Here is a 25,001-nt window from a genome sequence, read left to right on the forward strand (position 1 = left end):
TCTGGATCTACAGGCGCAAAGAGGCAACTGTCTAGTAGCCCGAGGGTGAATTAACAGCTGCGACACCCCCCACGCTTGAGGACACAGTTCTCAGCTGTCTCTACATTTGAGCCCCAGTTGGTCCTGACCCCACACAAATTTGGTGTTCTCGCTTTGATGTTTATGAACCGATTGCATTAAAAATGCAGGATAATGATTCAGGGGTTAGAGAAACTGTTATTTATACAAATGTGGTTAACACCTCATCATTTTAAGCTGGCTGTGCTAATAATGCTCATTGTGTTTTTTTTGTTTTGTTTTGTTTTTCCCCAACTCTGCAACCTACATTTGGTCTGGCAGGATGCCGAGTGTGTGCTGGAATAGAGACTGGAGCTGCTGGACAACTCTGAGGCCTGCACGGACGGCACCTCTTCGGGAAACCTCCTAAATCAGTGGGCTCCCTGGTGTTAAGTCCAAAGCATGGGAGTTACGTTACAATTCATTACAACTCTTAGCATTTTCTTCAACGTCAGTTGCTATTCTAAGTCTCTCAGCACCTATCTGAAACACCATTCCACTTCCAAATCTATTGATTAATATGTTGAATCAAGTTTCAGAAAAGCTCCCCCAGTGAGCAACTTCACTGGGTCTACCTTTGCTGCAAGAGTCAGTGAGAGTTGTCTATCCAGCTGGCCAAAATTCAGAGTCTTGTTTTCTTGGGGAAGGAGTGAGAGAGCTTTTTGTAGGCACGGAGTAGTTCTCTCTCCCGTTTCCAAAATTTGTTCCTGCCAGTTCACCTCAAATAGTCTTCGGACTCAGAATATCTGCAGGGCTCAACACTCTCTCCCCATCACTAACACGCCGAGTGGAGACAACGATCCGTCACACTGATGGACCCTACTCCTAACAGATGAATTTAAGGGAAGCACAGAGCAAACTCCCCCCACTGTAGTGTTCCCAGTGAAAAGTAAGTGAACATATCAATACAGGAGCGACCAGGTGCCCTCCTCACAATTCTAGACAAGCTTCATTATTTTAGGACCCGTGTGAATGCACAACTGAGCTTTTGAACAGTTTATCTTTTAACAAATATTTTTTAAGTCATGGTAGTTCACAGATTTATTTCAGGTTAACACTCGATCCAAATGGCCCCACGATTCAAATCACAGTGAGAACCTACTGCATTAATTTAACTTTAAAAAGACAGAGGAGATTCAACGTTTTGGTCTTGACAGGAGTAAAATTATGCCTTGTTTTGCCATAAGGAGCAGCGTCACTCAGATAATTCTAGCACAGTTCCTGGAATGAGTGCTCAATTAATGCTACATAAACACTTCACTTTGTAATTCTATTAAGAAATTTAAGTCAAGAAACAATTGTAGCTGGTTATTCTACATCTAAATGAAAAATGTACTATTTGCTATGTTATCCATTGCTGTGGACTGAATGTTTGCGTCCCCCCCAATCCGTATGCTGAAGCCCCAATCCCCAATGTGATGGTGTTTGGAGGTGGAGCCCTCTGACAGGGTCATGAGGGTGGAGCCCTCCTGAATGGGATTAGTGCCCATAAAAGAGACACCGAGAAAGATGAGATCACTCTTCCCCCAAGTGAAGACACAGCAAGAAGTCAGCCGTCTGCAAACCAAGAAAAAGGGTCCTCACCAGACATCAAATCTGCTGGCCCCTTGGTTTTGGCCTTAGACTCCAGGCTGTAGGAAATAAATATCTGTTGTTTTAGCCACCCAGTCTGTGGTATTGTTATAGCAGCCTGGACTAACACACACACACACACACACACACACACACACACACCCTTCCTTAATAAACTACAAATGTCAAAAAAATTATATATGTGTGTGCTTGTGTATACACACATATATATGTACTGATTTTTCAAATGTTTGTTTTAAAAGTAAAATGTGTGTGGCACAAATGTATCACTATATTAAGCACAAAGTATAATAACGTATACTCTGTAGTCATTAGAAGGCTGAAAATAGCTTCAATTTAACATGACTCACATATGTACTAACGAAAATCTATAACCAAAATAACAAAAAATAATACATAGAGGGAGGAAAAAGGTATCCAAAGGATGCAGACGTATCAGTTTACTTATTGGCTCACCTCTCTCTTCTCCAGAAATATTTATGCTCTTTGAAGATTCCTTTACAGGCATTTTCTTGGGCATTATACCGTTAACTCTTTAGCGACACAACGTATGTCTTTCGTTTCTTCCATGTTCTGTTCCCACTACGACTTGAGGAATTCTCTGCTGTTGTGTGTTTAACGAGGACATCTCTTAACTGTAATCAAATGGCTCTATAACTAAGTCCTGGACTCACCTGTCCAGCATAGGTGGCAGGATAAGTGTAGTTGGTGGCCACTATTAAGTATATTTGTATGTGCAAAAACAGTGGTTAAAAAGCCCTACGAGGTTTTCCAGAATTTAAACATTCCCTTTTCACCCACTGGTTGTAAAAGACACAAAATACTTGGAAGAACTTGGAATTACCCTCAAGTAAACCTTCTGGAACCTCCCACTGAGTTAGCTCAGGGTCTAAGTACTGACGGTGAGCCTTTGAACTATTCCATTCACAGGGCTTCCGTGGTACATTTTTCAGTAAATATATGCGGAATGGTCGATGCAGAATGCTAGGTAACTTGAAAATAAATTCGGTACTCCAACTCCAAGTTAAAATGCTTATCTACTAAGATGATTCTACATTACTGTTGTCTAACACAGGTATTATCTTTGACTTTTGAGATTTCAATGCTGAAAAACAATTAATAACCAATACTAAACTATACGAAATACTGAGAACATTCACCCAGCCACCTAAATCTCCACATAATAAGGTAATAAATAGCTAGTTACCTGGCTACTAATTTCCATAGTTCTTTGTAAACAAATAAAAATAACTTTTTATTACTATATTAGTCTAAATCGTTAACAGAGATAAAATCCAGATATTGTTATAGTTAGATAAATTGTTGCGGGGGGGGGGGGAGAAATAACAGAAAGGCAGTTCTTTTTAGTTCCCCGTTTAAAAAGTTCAAAGACAATGTAGGGAGATGGAATGGATGCAGAATTATTTACCCGATTGATGTCAGAAGAATTTAGATGTGGGTACAATATTTAGGGTAGAGGTGACAGAACAACATTATTTAAACCAGGGGTGTCCAAACTTTTTTCAACGTTTTTACCAAGGGCCATATGCGGTAAAATACACAAACAGCCGGGTCACTCACTCGAGGTGAAGTATTGCCTCACCTGGTTTATTTAAGTAAACTAAATGTATTTTTTGAATTTGCTGTGGGCCAATTAACAATGGATTGTGGACCGCAGTTGGCCTGCAGGCCGCAGTTTGGACACCCTGATTTAAACCATTCATCTAAAAATACACTTAGATTCTAAAATAACATGCTCACCTTTAGATTCACATTCATATAAGGTAGTATTTTGCTTAAATATTCTCCAGACAAGATGTAGAAATATTAGTACATATAAAACATCCCATCTTTATGATAAAAATGATTTCATTTAATTTATATATGCTTTATAGCCTTCTAACATAAGTGGTATATTTTTTCCTACAGTGGCAACTCGACTTTATTTTGGAATACAGTAATTTCTGAAAGAAAATCTTCAAATGTTCTCTTCCTTTCAGTTTGAAAATCTTGTTCAATTTTTCTAAATTAACCTAAGGACTATACAATGAGTGTATGTTTCAACAACTTTTTAGTAAATGAGAAATTATTTACTCATTTCTATCACCCAAATGTACTATTCAGAAGAATTTTCTCAAAGCTTTAGTATGGTGCAGAAAGAGATTAATAACAAAAAATAGAGCCTAATCTTTAATTCTAGGGAGAAAAAGTTTTTAAGTGCTGTAAATATTTTTTTTTCAAAATTACCTATATGTTAGGTTATATTGAAATATTTACCTGTGTCAAGTTATAATGGGATATTTAGCCCTCTTGTATTACTATTGAGAAATATTTGTCCACATTTATGTTACACTGACAAAATGGCAGCTCTATAATTTAGTAAGACACTAAAGTTCAAAAGCTGGAATAGATACAAAACTGCATTTTGAGCTTTGCTGGTTTAATCACTTGATATCTTCAGTGTAGACCTTTCTTTATGATAATAAATACCAGACTACGGACTAATTTAACATTAGCTACGTATGTAATACTTAACAACACTCCAATGGGTTTGAGAATATAAACATCTCTGTTCCAGCTAGTTTGGGGGGAGGATGATCTTTCGATATATAACAGATGCTAGTATGTACACGTGGGTAGTCAGAGGGAACTATTTTTACTATGGAAAGATGGAGAAAGAGATGGAGCCTTAGAAAAAACCAGATCACTTTTATTAAATAATTCCCCTACAAACTTCAGATCCTAGACCCAGTTTCACAGAAATTTTGGAATAATACTAGTCTTTCTTTTCTTTTTATTTAACAGCTAGATACTAAAACTCCATTAATTTAGTAATCGTTAAGGCAACAAGAAGGACTCAAGTCTCAAATCAGATGCAATATTCTCATGTAGACCACCTGTTGTCTAATTCTACTATTTCACTGGTCAGTCAGACCATAAAAGAATTTAAGGTAACTTAAACGTTAGAAGAAGGGGAAGGGGAAAAAAAAGAAGAACAACAACAACAAGAACAACAAGAACTACTAAAATCTGTCAACTATGCTTCCTAGGAAATTACCTCCCTGCGTAAGTTAAACATGGGAATTTCCACCTCAGTAAAGTTCTCATACAAAAATAACCTAACACTTGAAAATAAATCTAAGTCATTATTTATGTATATTACTTAACATGGAAAAGGAAGTAATAGAAAAGTAGAGATTTGGTCTGTTTCTTATATCGTATTTGCCAGAATATCTAAAAATTAACATTATCACCCCAAATCAGAAATACTATAATTTAAATTTTTCTATGTAAGTTTTCTCAATAGCTCACCAAAACAAACACCAACTCTTCCCCACCAAAACTATAAACACATAGGTCTGTAAGTTAGAAGGCTGAAAAATACTAATTTCAAGGAGTTCCTTTTAATTATGCAGAGTATTGCGTTTCTAGAAACACTGAAACAAAACACCAATATCCGCGACCAATAATGTAAACCTAAAATGATCCTGGCGAAATGCATATCTCATTGGACAAGGAGAAATATTTCTTTTTACAAATATCTTGACGAACAATGCTTAAAATTACACCAAGTCTGAAAACACAATTTTAACAAAGTTTTATGTGGAAAATCGAAGTTCGTCATCGTAAAAAGTCTTTTGGTTTTCTTAGAAACAGTATCCTTGTAATTCCCCAACTTTCAGAGCATGAAGGATTTTGCTAGGAAAAACAAAATGGCTGTACGCTGTGTGTTCTGTGTAGCCTTATGTGACACAGTCGCTTGCCGCTCCATCACTTTCTTTGTCCCAGTCTTTCATGGATGCTCCCATCATGAAATCATCACGAAGGATCGTCCATCCGGGGCCCTCTTCTTTCACTTCAGTCTGAGGACAGGTACAGAGTCAAAATATTAAAAAGTCAATTTAATCACAGGAAAATGAAAAGTCCAAGCGACATAACAAACTTGGCAACACTTAGTTTTACAAAAGGAGTAAAACCAAGACAAAATATAGACTAGCTTTATTTATACACTGTGATCGTACATATACACATATGTAGAAGAGCTATATGTTAATAAAATATTTTTACTCCATAAAATAATCATGAAACAATTTTTTTGTTGTTGTTTTTGCAGTGGGGGAAAACATAGTAAAATCTAGGTTTGGTATCAATTTTTAAAATCTTTTGATAATCAAAACAGTCTTACATTATTATTTTAACTTCACTGATAATTTATTAGAAAAGTTGGCAAACTATTTAAAGACAAACAGAAATTTAACAAAGGCTTTTAACCCAAAATAAAAGAGAGAAAAGGAAACTAACTAACCGGGTACTGTGCTAGGGTTTTAGAAATGCTATCTCATTTAACATTTGATAAAGATTTGAACCAAATGTTCTCTATTTAGGTTATGACTCACTGCCTGACTTAATCACAAAATCAAAAGACTAATCACAGGCTAAAATTATAAATAACTGAAGCAGGCAATAAACATAATAGGTAGACAATTCATTTTGTTTATTCATAGGATTTATGTAAAACTATAAATTTATATGAGAGCCTAAGAATTACAGCCTCTCATTTCATGGTACAACAGTACCACCTTGTGGTCGTAACTAGGTAATACAACATGTATAGAACTGTTACCGGCTCGGTGACTTCTTCCCTTCATTGCACAAATATTTACTGAGCATTGTGTATTAAGCACCATTATTGAGTGTTGGAAATACAGTGATAGACAAAACAAAGTCCCCATCTTCATGGAGCTAACAGTTAATGTTTTTCTATTTATTCCAGTCATATAAATACACAATGTTAGAAAAATCTCTAAATATGCAAGAACCCATGATATTTGGTTATAAAACAGTATTATTTTTATGGGGCTCTTAACCATATAAAAAAAAGCAATTTTTAAGAGAAAAGATATTAAAGCTATTTGCTGGTTTACAAGAGATTATTTATTTAATCCTGCTGAAGCTACCTTTTAATTAAACAAATACAGCCCTGAAACAGCTGTTCCACTTAGAAAAACAGGACGCTACTGCCAACAGAACATGTGTCCTACTGTGTGCACTCCTGTCTTTCTGGGATAAAGAAGGAAGCCGGGCTTGTGACTAAATGTCATCTGAAAACTGGGCAGCATAAAAATGTGAGTGAAGATTTCAGAACTGACCTAGCAAGTCACCGAGCGCACTTCGTACTCTAATAGTAACAGATATAAAGGAATAAACAACATCTGTGCCAGTTACAAACCAACAGTGACACAGGCCCAGCGCTCCCCGTCACCCGGGGGAGCCAGCCGGACGGCAGGAAGGTGCTCTGTGGCCCGTCCTGGGGGACACCCTGCTCCATCCCTCGTTCCTATAGCTTCAAACCCACCTTCCTAACACCACTGCTGCTCGCATCACATTAAGTCACCTAACTGGAGAAAATGCCCCTCTCCCTGACTCCAACCAAGTTTTCTTCGCCAGTCTTCTCACCTTCAAAGAGAAAGAGCTGCTCCCCATGAACAGAGATCTACTTGGAAGCAAAACGTGTAACAGCTCTCCTGCCAAATCATTCACTCCAAGCTTTCAATTAAATCCTAAAAAGCACATGCTTTCTGCGAGAGCCATATTCAAATTACTGACAAGTGAAGACTTGTCCTGACATTGTGTGTTCACATGTGACAATGCACAATCTCAACCACCAGCCTCTACGTTTAGACAACTGCACCCGGCGCATCTCTACATGTACCTGCCTAGAGCAGGCAGGCCCCACCTGCTGGCCCCGCTGCAGCGTGTCCACTCGAGAGCTCACCAGACAGCCAACTTCTACGGGACTGAATTACGCTTCTACTAGGTGGCACCTGAAGAAAGGAGGAAGGGAACAGGGACGAAACCCTAAACAAGTTCCAAGACCCGCAGTGGAGGCCTGAAGCCAAAGAGAGGACCGACCGAACCCTGTACATACTCTGTTTTTTCCTATATACACACACACCTATAATCAAGTGTCATTTATAAATTAGGCACAGTAAGAGAATAACTACTAACCGCTGTTCTCACCCTTCTTTTGCTTCTTGTGATGACGCGAGACGATACGATGCCTACGTGATGAGGTGAAGGGAGGTGCAATTTTCCATTGGACCTTTCCAGACCTCAGTCACCGTGGGTAAATGAAACCGCAGAAAGCCAAAGTGTGGATGGGGGTGGGGGAGAACTATTGTAGTTCAGAAAGAAAGGGACAACTGTGGGCCAGAGGAAAGAATTCACTCCTTAAAATGTTGAGACCAACTGTGTCACACGCTTGTCTTGAAAACCGTCCTGTAAACATGCACTTCAGACATGCACGGAGAGCAGTACGAATCAATCCACAGCTTCTCTTAGTTGTCCAATCTGAAGATTAGCAGTGAAGCACAGCTGTATTGTGGGATTTTGGTGGGGGTGCTTCTGTTTACTAAGCCACCCCAACGTAGTCTGTGTCCCGATGTCGCCACATGTGGCCCGCAGATCAGGCTGAGCACAGCATCACCTGTGAGAAGTTCAAAGTCTTGGAGCCCATCCCAGACCCGCGGAGCCAGAAGCTCTGGGGGTGGAGCCCAGCAATCTGCGTGAACCAGCCGTCCAGTGACCCTGAACCACCGGTGTGAATGTAAGGTCAGGTACAGTTAACCACACTGCACATGGTAGGCACAGGTTTTCCTACCTCCCATCAAGTGGAGGCTGTGCTAACATCTGAGCATAGACTCGAATGGCCCCAATTGAGCAGCTTCTAAGGTCTGTCGGGGGCCACTGCGCTGATCTGACCACCTACAGCAATCTGCAAGGTAACGCCATGAGCCTACACGACTGCAAAGGAAGGCCGATTAAACGCAAAGCCTTAATGCAAACCACATGAGGCAAGGAAACAAAACAGTCCCCACCCTCGCCGGCCTGGTTTTACACAAATATTTAATCAAGATCACACAGAAGCCGTCTGTGTCAATTCTGAAGATGAAGACAACCCTTCAAAATGCTAATCAGCTTCCATTTCAAGGTTCAAACATACCTTGGCAGCTACTGAAAAGAAAACTGGAAACAGAGGTTTGGAATGACTTATTAATATTAGTCTAACACCAGATAATGAAGAGCTTAACCTCATTTCAATTTTGAAGGTGGAAAATTAAAGTCAAATCCTAAAAAAATAAACAGTATAATCACATCTATACTTAGCAATCAGCAATACTAGGTTTCTTTGCTTTCCCCAAGAAGAGTGTTCAGTTTTTACTTTAATTTAGTTTCACCTAAATTAAAAAAAAAAGTTCCTTATCTCTGGCTGCATTCAACTTAATGCCTTTTTTGCAAATTTTCAGTAAGCTGTTTGCAATTGTAGTTAGTAATCTCCCCTACAACTGATTAAAGCTCATCTCAAAGGTCTGCCCATAAAATGAAGAATATATGGGAAATCCCTTTATATAAAAAATGTATTCCAGTAGAAATCAACGTAAATACAGCCCCACATCTTTAGCATCTGAATAAGATCACCAACGGCTTCCTAACCATGCAAGACATTACAACTTCCCAATCATAAAGGATTGAAAAATTTTCAATGTGAAATGTACAAGCGTTCCAATGAACCTACAGATTCAAGAGTATATGGAAGATCCCACATCAATACAAACTCAACTTTTCTCTGATTCTCAATAAGCCATTCCTAACTGTTTTGCCCACTTTTTGCCTTCGCTATTCCTTCACAAACTTGTTTTATTAAAAGCTCATTTTAACTGTTTTACTAGGATGGTGTCCCAGGCAACAAGCCCACTTGGGCTTCGGTTTTGTTCACTCGGTGTATGGTTTCCAGATTCGTATATAGTTTCCAAATTCAAACGGGTAATTTGTAAGATCCAAGCAAACTAGAAAAGCATTTGGTAGGATTTCCTAGGAAAAAAGACCAAGATGTTGAAATTATGTCACCTTTAATTATAGTCTGAGCACAGGTTAAGTGCACAGACTTCTCTAAGAAAACCTAATTCTGTCTAGCGTTCCCCGGATTCGGGCCCATCACCCCTGGGGAACACACTGCTTTGATGCATTATGTTTTCATCCACTGCATTGGTTCTTGTTATAATTTCATTTGGGCCCTTGATTTTACTATGTGCTCAACACTTAAGTCCCTGCTCAAAGCGGCTCTATTTGGGGGTTCCTATTCTAACTCGCTCTTCTATACGTCTATCTCCACAGAGTGAAGTTTTAGGAAACAGTAGGCAACTCTGATTCTCCTCACCGTTTACATTCTCTTAAGAATTATTTATTAATGAGTTAGTTGACTGCACTGCCTAAAAAGACAAATGTAACATCTCACGGAGTCTTTTGACACAAGTGCTCAGTTAGGAGCTTGAGATAACTTAGAACACAGCCTGCCAGTTAGTCTCTTAAAGCACAGTCTTGTTCTTTTATCTGCCACAGCAGTATAGCACTTATATGAGAATTCAGATTTATAAACAAATCAGCAGCAGAGCTGTGAATTCATCTAGAAAATAGACACCAATGTTTTAATAACACATTTGTTAATAAGCTTAAAGGAGAAAACATTATGTATGAGTTCTTTGTCAGACTAAGAAATCCTATATAAACAAAACGAAGTTGTTCTCGTAAAGAATATGTATACTATCAATCCACTGACATCAACAAGAGATTTAAAAACAAGCGGAGTGCCGTCGGCAGAGCTCCTGGGAGAAATGGGTGACTCCAGGTCTGGGACCCGGCAAGAACGAGGTTTGGTCTGGGACATTTTGTTATCCCCAAAAGCAAGCAAGTACTCAAAGAAAAGGGGGTCATGTCAAAAGGGCAAGAGAACCAGGCCGCACTGGTTCCCATTGCCACATCTGCAAATTCCAAAAGCTAATGACTGTAAAACACCGAACAAATAGAAGTTCCTAGGTCCATGAATTTAAAATGAACATGAGAAAATCATCACTCTGTAAACTCTCACGGCGTAACTGTTAGGCAAGGATCGTTAATTGATGCTAAAAACAACAGAAATGGGGAAAGGTACATTTGCACCTTCCCAAATATTCCTCCCAGAAGTTCCTTTCTAACTGTAGGGGGAAATGTACCTTTAATAAGGAAACGTTTATTATCACTTTAAACGACAGAAAAACGACCATCCCTAAAACGAGACATTCTGATAATGTGTCTCCTGATACGATGCAATAGTAAGTACACAGCGTCTAAGGGTCACACCTATGAAACAGTTATGCCAAAACAGTTTCACTTAAAACCTAACCTTTAGTCCTAACTTCCAGCTTACAGGAAAAAGGCACAAAGGAAGAAATTAAAAGACATCAGGATGAAACAATCAGACAAATTCAGAACAAGGGACTAGTCTAGAATAAAAGAAACCAAAATACAACCAAATGTAAGGTATGAACCCTGACTGGATTCTGATTCTCACAGTTAAGAAGAATCTTTTGAATCGTAGAGTATGTGAATTATACCCCAATAAAGCTGTTCTAAAACCAAGAATCTCTGGGACAAGGGTGGCTTATTACCTTCAAATAATCACCCCTCACAAACAAAAACGAGATGGAGACAAAGACAGGCAGAGCTACATAAAACAAACTCACTTAGACAAGTGTTCGTTTTAGAATCTAGGTGAGAAATACAGGTCCATGTAAGACCAGAAATATTGGCCTTTCTTACTTACTTCCTGCATGAAAAATTTCATAAAGTAACTAAAAAATAAAAAGGATTCTAAAATTTCTATTAGGGAAATAATGATCAAATATAAGATGCATCTGATATCCAGTATATTTTAACTCCTTGGTAACTGAAGAGAAAGACAATTCTAACAATAAATTTTCTTGAATGTTCCAGAATTCTAAAATGTGTTACTGGGTGAGATTTTATTTTACGTCCTTAAGTTCTGAGAAATACGACGTTAAAACGGATCAGTCCCCACGTGCTGCTATGCACCCTATGAAGGGGTCATAAGACTTAGGAAACTCCGACCACAAACTCAGGCGCTCCTCATTCTCTTCCTTGTCTAGGCGGGTGACGCAATGGCTCGTTAGCCAGCGCCTCTTCTAGTTCATCTAAGCGAGGGCAGGGAGATAGTTTTCTGCTCTGCTCCTAATGAAGTGCCTCAGACACTGTAAGCAGCAGGTGCCAACCACGGGAACAGTCTGGGAACAACACAGACAGGGTTTGAGTCCAGACGCTACCAAGTCCTATTAGTGTGGCCAGAGGGAAGTCACCTCATCTTCCTGACTTCGGGTTTCTTACGTCTAATAAGAGTTCTGGGGTTTCTTAAAATGATGATTATGTAATAAAACACCTTCCATAGTACCTGGCACAAAGAAAACAATAATAAGCCCCCTTCCAGCCCCTCTACCGCTATCCCTACTTACTGAGCTGTCTGTACCCAAAGAATCCCCAAATGGGGACACCTGTCATCTTCTAACGATGCTCTGTACATTGTTCACAAAGATGAGAACATTCAAACAGAAAAACAGCCTCCATTTAAAACTAAACTCTCCTTGGAAAGTAACACCTTGTAAAGAATATAGTTAGTTCACCCTTAGCTTGAAATGGGGAGTAAGAGAACACGGACACATTCTAGACCCTCAAAACCTAGTTTTATTATTTTGTAAGCATTATGCATTACCAGACCAGACACACCGACATTGAGAGGGAACTTTCTACATCTAAACACAATTTGTACTAAATGACTGGATCATTTTTGGGTTTATCCAGTAATTCAGAAGTAGTAACAGTTTCCTTTCAAACTGGTTTCCCACTACAGATTCATCTTTGACTACTATGTTAGGAAAAAAAATAAGCCCTAAATATAAGGAACTCATTCGAATGACATGCCACCCAAAACAAAAATAACTGCAAACATTTATATAGCGTTTCCTTACGTGCCAATCATTGTTCTTAGATCATTGTTCTAAGACCGTTACGTGATTAACTCACTTGACTGTCACAGTTGGTGTGAGGTGCTTGTTACCATTAGAATGATTGCCTGCAAACAGGGAAGAAACCTGAGGCGGTACGTGGGGAAGGAACCCAAGCGCAGTAAGTGGCACCCGGGGCTTCTGGACCCAGGCAGTCTGGTTCCCGAGTCTGTGGTCTCTGCTGCTCTGTTTAACACATCAACATTCTCAACTGCCTACTGCTCAAAGGTAAATTTTTTTTTTTTAGCAGGAAACAAAATATTATTTTGAATTTTAAAAATGGACCATAAGTGTAAGTGTTTGTGCAGGACAATTAAATCTTTAAAAAGGGCCCCCACCTCACTGATGAAAACCTGTGCAGGAAGCCACTTCAAGTAGAGAGCAAGTCTTCAAAGAGGGCCAGATGTATGGCGCCGTTACGAATTTTTATTGTAACCACAGATTTCTGCAGCAGCTCTGTAATTAGTGCTTATTCTTCACTGTACCCATATCCCCCCGTGTCTGCACGTACCAAACACCGGTTCTGTGATTGCAAGAGCTGTTCAGATCAGAAGCCACCTACAACAAGAACTAAACAGTCTATTTCCAAAGAAGTGCCTACAATGAGAAACTGGCTTTAAACCGTTCCCATCACCAGCATGTATACAACCAGGCTCGGTCTCATTTCAAACTTGGCGTCTCTCTTTTGTCTAAACTAATCTATTTAGGCATTTGCAGTAAACAAACACTAGGCTGAATTATTTACAGAGTTAGGATTCCACACATTCCTCATAGAGCAGCTTTTATGTGAAAGGAAAAACCCTGCTGCCCATCATGCAGGGGCAACTCAGGGACAGCGTCTTCCTCCAGCCCCTGCCCGTCTCCCACACCCCCAGCTCCATGTAAAAGCCAAGTCCTGAGAACTGCGGGGGGACCACCTCGGGCCTGCGTGAGGAGTCCCTCCGTTCCCAGGCTTCCGCCTTAGGAGCAGGAATCCAGTCCGTCGGGGAGCCAGAAGGAATACACACTTTCAAAAGCCTTCAGCAACTGGAGTGTAGGTCGGTTACTAAGATACCAAAGAAGCCAGGTGTTTCACAAGCATTCCCGCCACTTAATACCTAGACATGCAGAAAGTACATGGTTGCCATTGGTGAGACATGCATGAGAATGGAGCCCCCTAACTTATTTCAATGCTCAGATCACAAAATCGGAAAATAAATAAATACCTAGTCTCTCCCAGTAACTTTTCTCCCTGGGGATTTTTTTATTGAAATTTGTTGCCTTGTAGTCGCGAAAAAAATACTTTCTAACAGAAAGCAGCCATCCTCTTCCTTTACTACAAAGTTATTATTGTGGGTTTATTGTAAGAAAACAAAAGCAGAAACGGATACAGTGGCAATTTCAAATGAATGAAAACCCTGCAAGGGAGCTGTAGTTCAAGAGCGTAAGTAACATTCGGTGTTTCCCGATCAGCAGACATTCTCCTCCAGGACTCACAGGTTTAAAACGCATCACAACTGCTTCAGGCCCACCTTTAAGGAAAGAGACGCTTACATGCCAAGAAATTTGATGATTTTTAGCCAGCTTTCCAAGAAAAGAGCAGAAGGAATCATCACAACTTGGAAACATAAGGAAAAAAATTAAAATCCGATTATTCAATCAGGTATTGGGAAAATAAATCACTGTCGATAGATAGGTAACTGTTCTGAATGGGAAAGGGAGATACTATCATTCCTTTAAGGACTAAAACTTAAATTTTTCATGAAAACCTTTCTTATGCAAAATATAAGTTTTTGCTGCTTCCTTAAACGGAGTGTCCGAAACACAATTTCATCTTTTGGAAAAGTCACTCAGGTCAACGTGCCTGAGGACTCGGTCGATGTGACTGCCCCATGTTGGCACGCGGTCGGCACAGCGCTGCAGGTTGAAGGGAGGGATTCACAGGTTCAAGATGAAAGAATTCTCTCCCAATAACTGATAATTAACCCTTTAAACGTAGAAACATGTCGATTTAATCATGTGAAACACTTTTAAGTACACTCACTATCCACCTGCCCTGCTGGGTAACAGCTTGATCGTTCTTAAGGTTTTGGGGACCCCACAGAGACACCCCAAGTGACCTCAACAAACACCGCTCTCTATCCATTCCGGTTGCCGGCTCGTCTGGGCTGCCTCCTGTACAACCAAGAGCCTGTCTGAGCCACTGCTTCTCACCGGAGTTTCCCTGTCCTCCTCCTCGCTGCTGACTCCAACCTGGCGCAGACATTACCTCCGAAAGCCGGTGCCTCTCAAACGTGTCCCACCTCTTGGTCTTGACTTTGGGAAAGCCGCCACCATGTCTGACTCTCCCACGCTGCAAACCTCACGGTCCTCCACAATCTCCCCTCTCCCCTGTCCTTCCGAATCCTGTTACTCCCAAATCAAGTCCATCTCGACCTGAAAACTGCCTCCCAAGGCTGCTTCCTCTTTTCTCTTCACCCCCCACACCCACACAGCCTTAGTCCGGGGTCTCCCCTCTTGTGTTGATTACGGCATTCGCTTTCCTCTCTCCTGACACAGTCCTTCCACCCTACAGCCAGCCTTCTTTGCCTTAAAAATAACCAAATTGAACAGATCACTTACTGGACGAAGAATTACAACTGGGCCCTGACTGCCTGAGGAATAAAATCCAAATTCCTTAATAGAAGATACAAGTGAGACAAAAACCTGGTCACAACCTACTTCCTCAGTATCCCTTCTTCCAGCTCCCTCCCATCAGCAATAACCCTAATATTCCAACATCCACGGAAGAAGAAAATCATAAAGAATATGAAAAATTAGATGCACCTGCTCCTTTCCCAATTACGACCAGTGGGAATGTCTGTCCGTTATGGCTTCATTCTCTGATGCTCGTTTCTTTTCAATGTTTTCCAAAGACTTTGTTTTGATACAGGTTAGTTTCAACAGCACTGAACACGTGTCCTAATTCTGACTTCCTTGATGAGACTTTTCAGCCTGAAGGCAGACATTCAACAGAAGCACCATTCACGGGGGCTTCCTGTTCTGTTATTATCTGAATCCCCGCGACTCAGTGAGAAATGCTTCCTCTGACACTCAAAGCCCCACCCACAGACGAGGAGAGTCCAGTGGAGGCATCAGTGCCTCCCCTGCGTCTGCTTCCTGACATCTGGAAATCAAAGCGAAGTTTTGGATATTTTTCTGAAGCACATGCCCGAGAGTCACATCTTCACAGCATAATTTTTTTTCCAACTGTAAGATTTTCTAATTTCATGGGCAACATCTGTATTACCTGGAACACATACTAAAACAATCTTGCAAATGCTTTCTCTTTTTGTTTCCACACAAAATATTGGGTGGATGGATGTAGTTCAAAGAACCAAACTTCCACTGAATTCGACATTCAATCCTTTACCCCAACTTTCTGTTTTCTGGCAAAGAATCACCCTGTTTTTAGCCTGTTCACTATCAGTGTTCCTTTTCATGACTCTATCTCACAAAAATACAAATCAAATAAAGAATAAAAATAAACTAAGTCCCTAATAACAAGATTTACTGTGACATATTGAAACTAGTGACTCAAATGGAATATATCAGTTTGGCATCTTTTAAAATATGTACGTCTTTTCAAAATCTCTTTCCCGAAAAATGATCTTTAAAAAGCAATTACACCCTTTGGCCTCTGAGGAAGGCTTTCTAACATGAGTTCCCAAGCACTTTACTACAGAAATAATGACTGCATACAATAAAATTGGCAAAAAAAAAAAAAAAAAAAAAGATAAAAATTGTAAGGGCAACAATATTATTCAGGTCAGCAGGATCAGAGGATTAAAAACATCTTGAAAAACAGCCAATAATATGAAAGGTAGTCTTTGGAACATAGAAAAAAAAAATCACTCCGATCTAGGCACCGAACGCCTTCAAGATGCTCCTGGTTTTAAAAGGAACAAGCACTGTTAACAGTTGAAGTTGCATATCACCAAAGTAGTAAATATAAAAATATAACATGAAATAAACAAAAGGTAGATGTGTAGTGCATGGTTACCTATTGCCCTTAAAACAGACTCATAAATCAGAGATGTGTGACTTGTAAAGAAATGAGGCAATGAGGGCAGGTGGAGTGAAGTGTGTGACAAAAACAGAAAACTGGCTGACAGTCTGTGTAAGCAGCAGTTCGGCTCCAGGTCCCCTCTCCCGCTTCTGGGGAACACGGCAGGTCATGTAGTTCCTGAGGGTATTAAGCAGAGAGGCCTTGGGCTCTGGACACTGGTTCACGCCAACAGCGTATAATGACTAGTCTAACACTGAGGTGGGGTCCCCACAGACGGGTCCTCCATCTGCCCCAAGAATGCTGGCAGCAGTGTTCTACCTCACATATAGGCAGCAGACTGTAGGATTCTTTTCCAGAAAAGAGACAGGGCTCCAGAAGAAAGACTAAAGAAACTGACACTTGGGCATTCCCCAAGGAAAGAACCAACTTCACGCAACTATTCTGTAGCTGGGCTCACCAACCAGAATCTAGTCCCACGTTTGCCTTCTTTCCTTCTCTTCAATGTCCTTAAAAGTCCACCTATTTCAAGTAACTACACAGATTTACCGATCTAAACAAGTATTATCAGTTACTGTCCCCCACAAACAGCAACAGCCACTTAATTTTTTATTGTACCTCGTGTAACTAATGATAACATGTAGTCTAGACATGCTGATTCAGACCTTCCATGTTTTCACATTAATCTCGTTTACTTATTTACTTAAAGTCATTTCCTATCTGAATTGTAAGGCTTGTTAAAGATATAAGGATAGCACCTGGTACAAATAGGTATTTAAATATTTTTGATATTAATAAGTGACCCAATCACAAATATTACAATACTTTTATAGTTATCCAGATGTAAAATCCAGCGCAATTGAAAAAATAATACGAGTCTGGTTTTTCGATAAATATGAAACAAAACATTTTTAAAAGCAAGTAACGTGCCAGGGTGTTCTTGGTGTGGCATGGAATTCTAGAAACAAATTACTTTTAGAGCAAAGCCACTTTTTGACTCTCAGGCAATTTTTCACCTATGCCCGTGATCACTGAAGTAGAAAGAAAAGATAAAAGTGCAAATGACAGGAAAGAAAATGCAATGATGCTATTGCAAAGAATCCTTCGTGTACTTTCATAACTCATGAAAAAAAATGACCCCAAGGCAAAAACAAATGTTTCTATTGAAAGTTATTTTGAAACCAACAGGAGTAAGAAAAAAAGTAAGTTGTTCTTTTTCCAGCTTCTCACTAGCTCCTTCTCATCCAATGCTGCTGGATCTTTCTCCAATTCTTGCAGTAAAATAACACGAGTGAGAACACAGCCTGTTAGCCTTTCTAACTAAAAAGTATAAACCCAAACACAGTATTCATGTGTTTATAATTACTTCTGACAAACACTTCGAAACAGCAGGCCCAGTGAGCACCATTATTATATAAATATACAATTTGGGTCCTTTAATATTCAAGAGATAGACAAATAGCTCAGAAAACGTTTGTCAAAATCAGGTAAAACAGCAACTGAGTCAGGAAACTTGAGAAACACTTCAAACCTAGGCGAGCATGAAATTCGTAAATGCTCTTCTTGCCAGGCTTTCGACTGTTTCCCAAAACACAAACAAAAAAGTTATGACAGAAACTCATTTCCTGGTCGAAGTATTTTTTTGTTGGCAACAGAAACCATAAAATCAAATACAACTACGTACTTTGCTTTCATTATCTAAAAAAGACAAAAAACAGCTCTTTTGAAATGAAAGCACGTTTCAGAACCTCTCACCTGGTACATCAAAAAAGAAAACTACTGGGGTCCATGGGCCAAAACTGCTGGAGAAGCACAGTTCTCATGTCACAAACCAGGAAAAGTATTTACGGTCTTCCTCTCCCAGCCAAGCAACCCCAAGCTGCCTCAGCACTAGGAAGACTTTCCACCTTACTTCCCAAAGCTCTGGTTCTTCATATTTTAGAAGTTACACACCAGCACAATTACCTCTGTGCGTAAAAGTCCTGCACTGAAGCTGCCCTCCTCCCTTAGGTTCCTAGTCTCTAAAATGCACAAAAGGCAGGATTTCAGAGAGGAGAGATACGGCTGGATCTCTAAGAAATGTACCTGAATCTACTGGTTCCTGGGTGCTAACGGCAGGGGTATGACATCTGTACCTGGCAACTTCCATACTGAACAAAGGGTCATGAAACCTGAGAATCCAAACTTTTAAATTAGGCAGTATGCATGTCGAACTTTTAATAAAATCTGGAAAAAAATAAAAACTGTCACTCTATCGTGTGCTTTTTCACCCCAAAACTCTTCAGTGTAAGAGCTAAGCGCCTGCTGCGTGGAATCCTGCATGAAAGTCTTACCTGTCTGGCTTTTGAGTTCTTCCCCGTGGAACTTGTCGCGTTTGTGCTTCCGTCCATCCCTCTCAGAACGCTGATGAAGTCTTTCTTGGAAACCGCTGATATCAGCTTAGCACGCTTTCTGATGGAGCCTCCCGCCTCCTTAACCTTCTCATCAACGTTCTTCTGATGCTTCTGAACAGCATTAAATAACTGCACCACGCCCCTACAGGTGAATCGACCAGAACAACGCAGTCAAAGAACAGTGACACTAGAGTACAAAGTCCGAGGACAGAACAATGTACTTTTTTTTTTACTGCTTAGGAAAGAGGCAGGCATTCAGCAGGCACTCAAATAACAAAGAGTTGGATGAATGGTGAGATACTTCTGAAAAATGAATCATTATCAATTTCTGAATAGAGAACAAATATATGTGGATTGAGACGCACTTTCTTTTCAGCTTTGGTCTTTCTAAATCAACAGCTGTGCAATTAGAACTAACAATTACCTTTAACACAAACATCTATTTCTCGAAATGTAATTATAGTACCGGTTGAAGGCATTAGCATGTAATGGAAAGAACAGCCATCACAGCTCTCTAAACATTTGACTCTAGGAAAGACTTTCAGGATCCTAATTGCATCTGTAAATGGGAAAAATAATACCCAAGGATCTTAAAAAGGCTTCAGGTATATTATCTGCAACACTTATGATATAAAACTAATTTTAAAATCCTGTTTTCAAAAACATTTACTTAAAATCCTTTGTTCTGCAGCTAAGTTCATTCAGTCAAATCCTGAAGCGGAAGACTTGTGGTATCCACTTCAGGAGCCACAGCCACGCAGCTCGTGAGCACATGAAACATGGCCCATCCAACCAGCAACGCGCGCCAAGGTAACAGACACACTGGACTTGGAAGACTTAGTATAAAAAAGAGAATTTTAGAATCTCATTTATAATTGTTTATATTGATAACATGTTGAAAGAATCATTTGATTATATTGGGTTAAATAAAATATATTATTGAAATTAATTTCACCTCTTTCTTGTCACTGTCCTCAGTGTGGCTACAAAAAAAATTGGAATTATATATGTGGCTCACATATTTCTACTGGACAGCACTGATTTAGACCATTACTCTCCCGTCCAGCTCTAAAATTCTATAACCTATTAACTGTCCTGCTAAGAATAACGGAGAGGCAATCGCCGTGGGCCCTGAGCATCCTGCCTCTTCTTGCGGGTTTCTCAAGAATTCCAGGCCCTGACCGCCCTGACCCGGGGCATTCCTCAGGGCTGTGTTCGCAGTATGCAACCTGGAGGAATGAGGTAACGTCTCCCCCCAGACAAAGAGCAGGCTTGTTACCATTCACCGTGAAAGCAGCAGAGTCCCAAGGTCAGTGTTCCCCTCCTGTAACATGACCCACTGCATGAGCAGGCGTATGACTAGGGACAGAGGGAGCCAGCTCTGGCCGCTGCTGCTGCCACAAGCAATCGAGTCCTTTGTCTCTGACCCAGGAGTCTCTTGTCTTCTGCCGCCACCCAAGACACCTTAACAGGCCCGCTTACTAGGCTCTAAATAAGGTGAGATTCCATCCCCTTCCAGCAGGGCTGGCACCAAGGGGAGGAAAGTGAGGAGCCTCAGGGATAAAACTTAAGAGGCACTTCCTCTCATGCACCAACCCTGCACTTTGCTGAACTCTTTGTATGTATTAATTCACTTAATTTTCAGAGAAAGCCTATGGGGAGGGATAATGTTCTCCTGGTTTTACAGATAAATAAACTGAGACAGAGAGCAATGCAGGAGCATGCCCAAGGACACAGTTAATACGTCAGTGCTGGAAGCTGAACCTGGCAGTCAGGCTCTGCTGCTCCCTCTTAACCATCATCCCTCACTATCTCACTGGACAACACCCAGGTGAATTCGAAAATGACCGAAGTCATCCAGGCAACCAGGACGTGAAAAGTAACTCCACTGAGTATAACTGCTGTGTCCTTAAGTAGGAACCCCAATGCTATCTCCTCTGTGAACCTTCCCCAACATATAACACGTAGCTCTATTCTCAGGGAGATTATAACTCCTCCGGATGAGTGGGCTAGGACCACCCAGCAGCCCCCACAGTCTACTTATCTGGACAGAGAGGGCATCGGATAAATGTCTGGTGCCACTGATAACACATGCAGTGTGAAAGGACAGCATGAAGCTGCTCTCCTGCAATGTTATGCCATAAATACAATGCAAGATAACAAAAATAATCATCTAAGGCCATAAATTTAGGCAACCTTCAGGAGAGAAATGTAGCACACGGTCTGATTACATTGCTCTTGTGACTATGAAAACAAGACGATCTGAAATAGGTTTGCAGCAAATACACAGTTAGCACATTATAGTCTTGCCTCACAAGACCTGCAAAGTCTTAGGTTGAACTCGGTATTAAACGGGCTTAGATAAAAATCACTTGGCACTGAGAAGGCAGAGCTTACAAATCAAATCTCGTCAGAAGTGGATCGCTATCAAAGCTTCAGTATACATATTTTTTAAAGGGCAAACACACTGTCTTACCTCGTTGCAATTCTCTGAAGATTTCGCTCTGTTTCTTTGTCTTTGACAACATCTGGCTTTACTCTGCACATCATTTCCCACTCCCGCTTCTTATCAAGCTGCGTTACAAATATTGTTATGTGAGAGAACATTAGGCATTTTTGAAAGTGCAGCACACTTTGATATGATACTCTGTGAAAGGACAAAGGTAATAAATCATTCTGGCTTAGTTTGTCATGAGGTCTTTAAAAAACAGCCCTGCTTTTAGGGGTTCAGCTCGGGGAGCCTGCGGTTAGCACTCAGCGTGTCATGTGAGAGGCACCAAGTGAGTTTCTGTCAGGCTGTCTGACAGCAGGGAGCTGGAGCGCTGCCAGCATGCTGAGCCAGGCAGGACAAGGGGGGTGTGGGACAGCCACATTCCCGACCTGCCATCACCAGGCCGCCAGAGGTGGGCGTCAGGAAGACCCCAACTACCCTCTTTGGTAACCACAATGTTACGCACGATTTCTCTTTATTTTCAGAAACTGATTTCCTCAGCAGTCAGACTTACTGCTTTTGTATCAGCTTTAAAACAAGGAGATTCAGATCTAGATATGTTCTGTTTATACAGCGACTATTTTTCTTTTCCCACAATCATTTAAATCTACTTTCCCTTACTGCACATCTGACCACTGTCCTGGCCACAAATGGCACTTCAGTCACAAAGCACAGCCAACTGATTCTCTGCTAGCTTGCAGAGGCGTAAGGGGGGCCAGGAAAGAGGAAATCCCACAGACAACATAATCTAACGCCAAATTGTCTTCGAGGAGAATCCTGCTCTCAGACACGTGATTACATACCTGGCTTCTCCAGGTTCCCTTCTCAGGCCAGCGTATCACCAAGTATCAAATATACTGAATATGGTGAACTAATCACCAAGAAGCTGGAGAACATCAAAACCAGTGACAAGAACCAGTGAAAAGTCTCTCCTGTATCTGTTCCTTTTCTCCATTCACCTGATCTCTCATTTTGTATTAATAAAAAGGTCTAATCACAGTAAAACCAAAGTCCTACTCTTCCTAAGCTAATCTTTATAGAGTAGCCTACGCACTTTCTAAAAGAATAGATTCTTCTCCAAATCAGATCATTTAACTGTTATGAAATTCACTACCAGATGCCAGAAATAAAAAAAAATCCTTAAGTTTAAAGCCATCAATTCTGAATTATCTACAGAACCCAAGGGATTAATAGGCATGCATTATCCCCAAATATCTTTTAACTTTGAAATATATTTTCATACCTATGATTAGAAATAAGTACTCAATATCCTGGAAACCAATAATTATTAACATTAAGGAACTAAGGTAATTTGCATAGACTCTAATCAGAAATGTATACTGAAAGCATCTGCAGCTGTTGTGTCATGTTTCTGGGGGCAACACATGTGCTTTCACGCATTACGTGGGCAGTATCAGCTCAGCAAAGCTCTGGCCCAGAGTGGAGCTCGAGACCCGTTTCTCTTGGCTTCAAACATGGCCCTTACTCTCACTGCCACACTGGGATGAGGTCCTTAGGGATTCTTCTAGCTTTTGCCAGATAATAAACAGATTCAATTTTCAACTGAAAAGTTATCAGTACGATTTAGAGACAAGATTTATCTAAAAAACAATGAGAATATTAAGTTAATAACAGAGTACATTCTGCTTCTAAGAACAACGCTGGAAAAGTCCCATCTTTACATAGCCTTTCACATAGAGCAACCACCATCACATCCATCCTGAAACAAGATAAAGGGATGAGGAACTTAAAAGGAAATACAAGCCAATTCAAACCTGTTTTGTTGTTTCTTTTCACTTTCACCTATAAAGTACCCTCTTGGAAATTAGTACTTTTATGTTGGCAGTACAACTGTAGAAAGTTATTTTTCTTTCATTAAAAAATAATACTTATTTAATAACCAAATATTTTAGACATAGAAATATTTCATCAAGGACAAAGGATGCAAAAAACCTTATTGTTCCTTAATCTTTATAATATGCAACAGCAAACTTAAGTCTAGCTTCTGGCCTTTAATGAGCAGACTGTACTAGTCTAACTTCTACCACCAGAGGTTTAACAACAGGCATAATGGATTCAGGGTTATCTCAGTGAAATAGTTGGTTTTCAGAACTACAACCAACCCCTGATGGTATCTTCACAGCTTTATATTATAAAATAGGTTTTAGGAAAAAGCAACTATTGTGACTGTTAGTTAAGTACCTTATGAAGGTAACGTATGAACAGCTGAAATGAACAAGATGACAGGCGTTGTTACATGTGTAATTACTTGATTTGAAAAGGACAAACTTCCTTGGAGTTCCTATTTCTATTGCTTTGTTTAGGTGCCTAAAACGTGAACAGGATCAACGGAGTAATTTAGACTAGGTTCCTGAACAGAGCCTACACAAAGCAAGTTAAAACACTGCAATGTTAATTGAACAAACACTGCAAGGACCAATTTGGCACAGACAAGAACCAGATTAGACACACAGTCTAATCTACAAGACAACTGGGGACATACCTGTTTTCTTTTCTCTAGTCTTTCTTGCTTTAACTTTTCTTTTTCCTTATCCAGCTCTTTGTTTTTGACCAAAATGGCGGGTTTACTTTTAGGGGTTTTCTTGTTAAGGATTTTAGCCATGGCACCTGCCCAGCCCGCACTGGTTCCAACACTAGCTTCTGCGGCATTTTCACTGTTATTGTCGTGAGGTTCAAGTTCATCTTCATTATCAGCTTCTATGGCTTCATCATCAGAAGAAAAGTGATCCTTTTCTGATCTACAGGTTCCTACAGGACCTATGAGAGGAAACAAATGAAACTTTAACACCAGAGGTAGAGGCGGCCAAGGCCACAGGCGGAAGTCTTCATAAAGCTAATCTGTTCTCAATCTGTCTCCAGTCTTGCAAGAGGGGACTTTTCCAAGTCTCACGGCTACAGTAACAGCAGAGCAGCAAAGGTAGGACCCTCCATCCCACTGCTTCTAAAGACCTGGCCCCGCCAGCTGCAGTGGCTCCGCAAAGAAACCCAACAGCCCGCACCATGCCCTGTTGTCAAGGTGGTCACAGATGCTGACCTGGGGCCAATGCAGGATGCATTCAAGTCCACGGGCCGTACCTGTGGCAGTCAACTATCTGAAGAGAATAATTTAGAAATAATAGTGAATTATTTTAAAAACAAATAACAACAAAAAAAAACTATCTTAATCTATCAAGAAAGTGGTACAGTGTTTCCATAGTAAAGAGAAATCAGACTAACTTCTCTGAGGGATTTGGCCCAGATATTTCAAAATTCTGAATTTGCATGCAGAAAAATCTGGAGAAAAAAAAACACACCAAAAAACAATCCAGGCTCCTTTTATAAAATTTGCATATAAATTTATAAAATGGGTGTTTTAACATCTTTGAAAAATAATCTAATGAAGCGACATGTTCCCGAGATACAGAAGATTCAGTTGCACTCCTGGATGAGAATTCCACATTTGGAGTTGAAGATACAGAAGTATATGGTGGGAATGTTACCACACAAAACCACACAGGTTACCAGCAAACTAGTTCATCACATTAGACTCA

The 25,001-nt window shown here is 40.3% G+C and overlaps 1 protein-coding gene across 2 annotated transcripts in view; it reads right to left on the reverse strand.

Annotated features, from left to right (window-relative positions):
• Positions 1–4,339: 4,339 nt before the first annotated feature.
• RRP15 (ribosomal RNA processing 15 homolog) overlaps positions 4,340–25,001 on the reverse strand; it is a 31,026-nt gene continuing 10,364 nt past the window's right edge. The window contains exons 3-6 of one of the 2 annotated variants that reach the window (XM_019742910.3): positions 23,954–24,228; positions 21,436–21,533; positions 18,900–19,101; positions 4,340–5,513 (exon numbers count right to left, since the gene is read on the reverse strand). In XM_019742910.3, coding sequence (XP_019598469.3) covers positions 5,394–5,513; positions 18,900–19,101; positions 21,436–21,533; positions 23,954–24,228 — 695 coding nt within the window. In that variant the 3' untranslated portion in view covers positions 4,340–5,393. Of the gene's footprint in view, positions 5,514–5,563; positions 8,138–18,899; positions 19,102–21,435; positions 21,534–23,953; positions 24,229–25,001 lie in introns of those variants that run through there. The other variant, XM_088799142.1, reaches the window with a different exon arrangement.

This window comes from Rhinolophus sinicus, chromosome 6, assembly GCF_057876585.1.
Source record: "Rhinolophus sinicus isolate RSI-liver-muscle chromosome 6, RSI-T2T, whole genome shotgun sequence".
In the NCBI taxonomy this organism is placed as follows: domain Eukaryota; kingdom Metazoa; phylum Chordata; class Mammalia; order Chiroptera; family Rhinolophidae; genus Rhinolophus; species Rhinolophus sinicus.